General features: G+C 43.2%; 1 protein-coding gene across 1 annotated transcript in view; it reads left to right on the top strand.

Moving 5' to 3' along the window:
- Window positions 1–2,421, top strand: part of nid1a (nidogen 1a) — a 15,666-nt gene that overhangs the window by 4,201 nt on the left and 9,044 nt on the right. Inside the window, exons 6-9 of the mRNA XM_032542113.1 lie at window positions 288–539; window positions 847–1,047; window positions 1,678–1,911; window positions 2,103–2,240. Of these exons, the coding sequence (XP_032398004.1) occupies window positions 288–539; window positions 847–1,047; window positions 1,678–1,911; window positions 2,103–2,240 (825 nt within the window). The remainder of the gene's footprint in view (window positions 1–287; window positions 540–846; window positions 1,048–1,677; window positions 1,912–2,102; window positions 2,241–2,421) is intronic.

Here is a 2,421-nt window from a genome sequence, read left to right as displayed (position 1 = left end):
TTTCTTTTATTATCCAGTTTGACAGTCAGTTATAACGGAAAAAGAACATAAAGAAACTTTAATGTAGATTTTCTTTAGGTCTTTATTATGTGGTATTGGATCAGTGCATAAAGTCCAGTACTTCCAAATACCGATACCAGCGTTTTAGGCAGTATCGGAGGCAACACCGATACACTTCTCCGGAAATCATTTGAGCATATTGCAGCAGGAAAATCTATGGGTTCAGCTCTGGTGTTTGGTTGCTCTTCTCTGTCACCAATTTTTGATGGTTTGGGTTTGTTTTGCAGGAAAGCCACAGAGGATGAATGGTAAAGTGCATGGAAAAGTGTATGTGGGCAACTCTCCTTCTCCAGTGGAGTTCACCAGTAACGACCTCCACTCGTACGTGGTGGTAAATGATGGCCGTTCCTATGTGGCCATCAGTGACATCCCTTACACCCTTGGACCCTCACTGCAGCCCCTGTCGGCCCTTGGTGGTGTGATTGGGTGGGCGTTTGCTCTGGAGCAGCCTGGCTTCAAGAATGGCTTCAGTATTATTGGTGAGGGAAATATTTCTACAACGCAACAGTGTCTAATAATGTGACACATGGCCAAATCACAGTTTTTTCGTGTGATTTTCTCATGCTTCATTTGGATAGAAAATCCAAAAGTGAACATTCAGGAAGAATAACTATCTGCAAACAAATGGCAATGTTGTTACAAGCAGTTTGCCATACAGCTGCAGTTTTACTCACTCTGTCCAGCTTAATTCCCCTCACATTACTTTAGCTGAGAAGAAGGCGGTGAGCCAAAGTTCATCCAGGGCCAGGGTCTTAAAGTTAACCTCCCCTTCTCTGTCCTCTGTAGGGGGGGAGTTCACACGGCAGGCTGAAGTGACCTTTCTGCCAGGAAATGAGAAGCTAACCATCAGGCAGGAGTTCAAAGGCATCGATGAGCATGACCACCTGGTGGTGAGCACCACCCTGGAAGGCCGGGTCCCTGAAGTGCCTCGTGGCTCCACTGTGCAGATTGACCCTTACTCGGAGATCTACCAGTACAGCAACAACTGTAAGATGCAGCTTGAACAGAGACTGACTTTGTTTGAATGGAAATGTCATCAGTGTGTTTCTCCTGACTTTTGCACATGGCCTAACCTCCTTATCCAAAGATTACAAAGAAAGGACTTACTTTTTATTGTAAGCATGTATTCATTGAGTTTTTGTACATTTGACAAACAAGAAAAACAAAAAGTACAACAAGGCGCATAACATAAAACAGAAAGGATCAAATATAGTAGCTGTAGTACCCACAGTCATAAATTAGTACATCCATAGGTGTATGCTTACCTGAAATACACACAGAAGTTGCTTATCTCAACACTGCAGAGTACAGATGGTACACTGCGGGGATTAGAAATATGTTATCTTATTAGGACAAAAAAAGAAATAAAAAGAAAATAAATGAATAAATAAAACCGCTCAGTCCAGCTAGTTATCACTCCAACCATCCACATCCATGTTGTTATTCTCAAAGAAATTGAAGAAAATTCTCCAAATTTTCCAAAGCTTGTCAAGCCTATTTTTTGTTGTGTAGCTTATCTTTTCTAAAGCTAAGTAAAAAGTCCTTCAAGAAGGACTTTCTGCTTTTTCAATCAAAACCAATTCATTGAGAAACATCTACTTGTTTCTTACCTTACAGTGATCACTTCATCGTCCACTCGGGAATACAAAGTGAGCTCGCCCGACGGCGCCCCTGACACCAGGACGTTCCAGTGGCGCCAGACCATCACCTTCCAGAGCTGCCAGCATGGCGAGTCCTTAAAAGACATGAAACCGACCCAGATGCTCAGCGTGGACCAGGTCTTTGTCATGTACGACGCTAATAATAATCTCATCCGGTTCGCCATGAGCAACAAGATCGGGGATATCAACGGTGAGGTCATGGAGATAAGTTTTGTCTTCCTGTTTGTTGTCTGCGCTCACTTCCTTCCTAGATTACAACACATAACATCCTGACCAAGGGCAGTTTTCGAAAAGTTAGGGCTATTTGTTGAACGGTGATTCGTTTTTCTAAAGGATTCCCATGTATTGATATTATAGTGGTAACATGGTCCTAATTCTCAGGAGGGCAGCCAGAGGAGAACCCGTGTTTCACTGGAAGACACGGCTGTGACACCAACGCCGTGTGCCGACCTGGACAGGAGACTCAGTTCACCTGCCAGTGCGCTGCTGGCTTCAACGGTGATGGCCGCACATGTTACGGTAAGATTGAAATATGATATAATACAACCTTTTTTTCCCAATTGTTTGGGACAAGAAAGATTCTCGCACTAATGTATTTCTGCCTTTAAGTAATTCAAACAGTTTCCATATCTGTTTATAGCCATCTTTCTAAAGCCTTCCTTCCTGGGGAACTGGTCAATTTCACCAACTAGCAGAGAGT

Source organism: Etheostoma spectabile, chromosome 17, assembly GCF_008692095.1.
Source record: "Etheostoma spectabile isolate EspeVRDwgs_2016 chromosome 17, UIUC_Espe_1.0, whole genome shotgun sequence".
NCBI classification, from domain to species: Eukaryota; Metazoa; Chordata; class Actinopteri; order Perciformes; family Percidae; genus Etheostoma; species Etheostoma spectabile.
The sequence above is the reverse complement of the archived record's forward strand: the minus strand, read 5'-3'. Positions and strand labels throughout refer to the sequence as shown.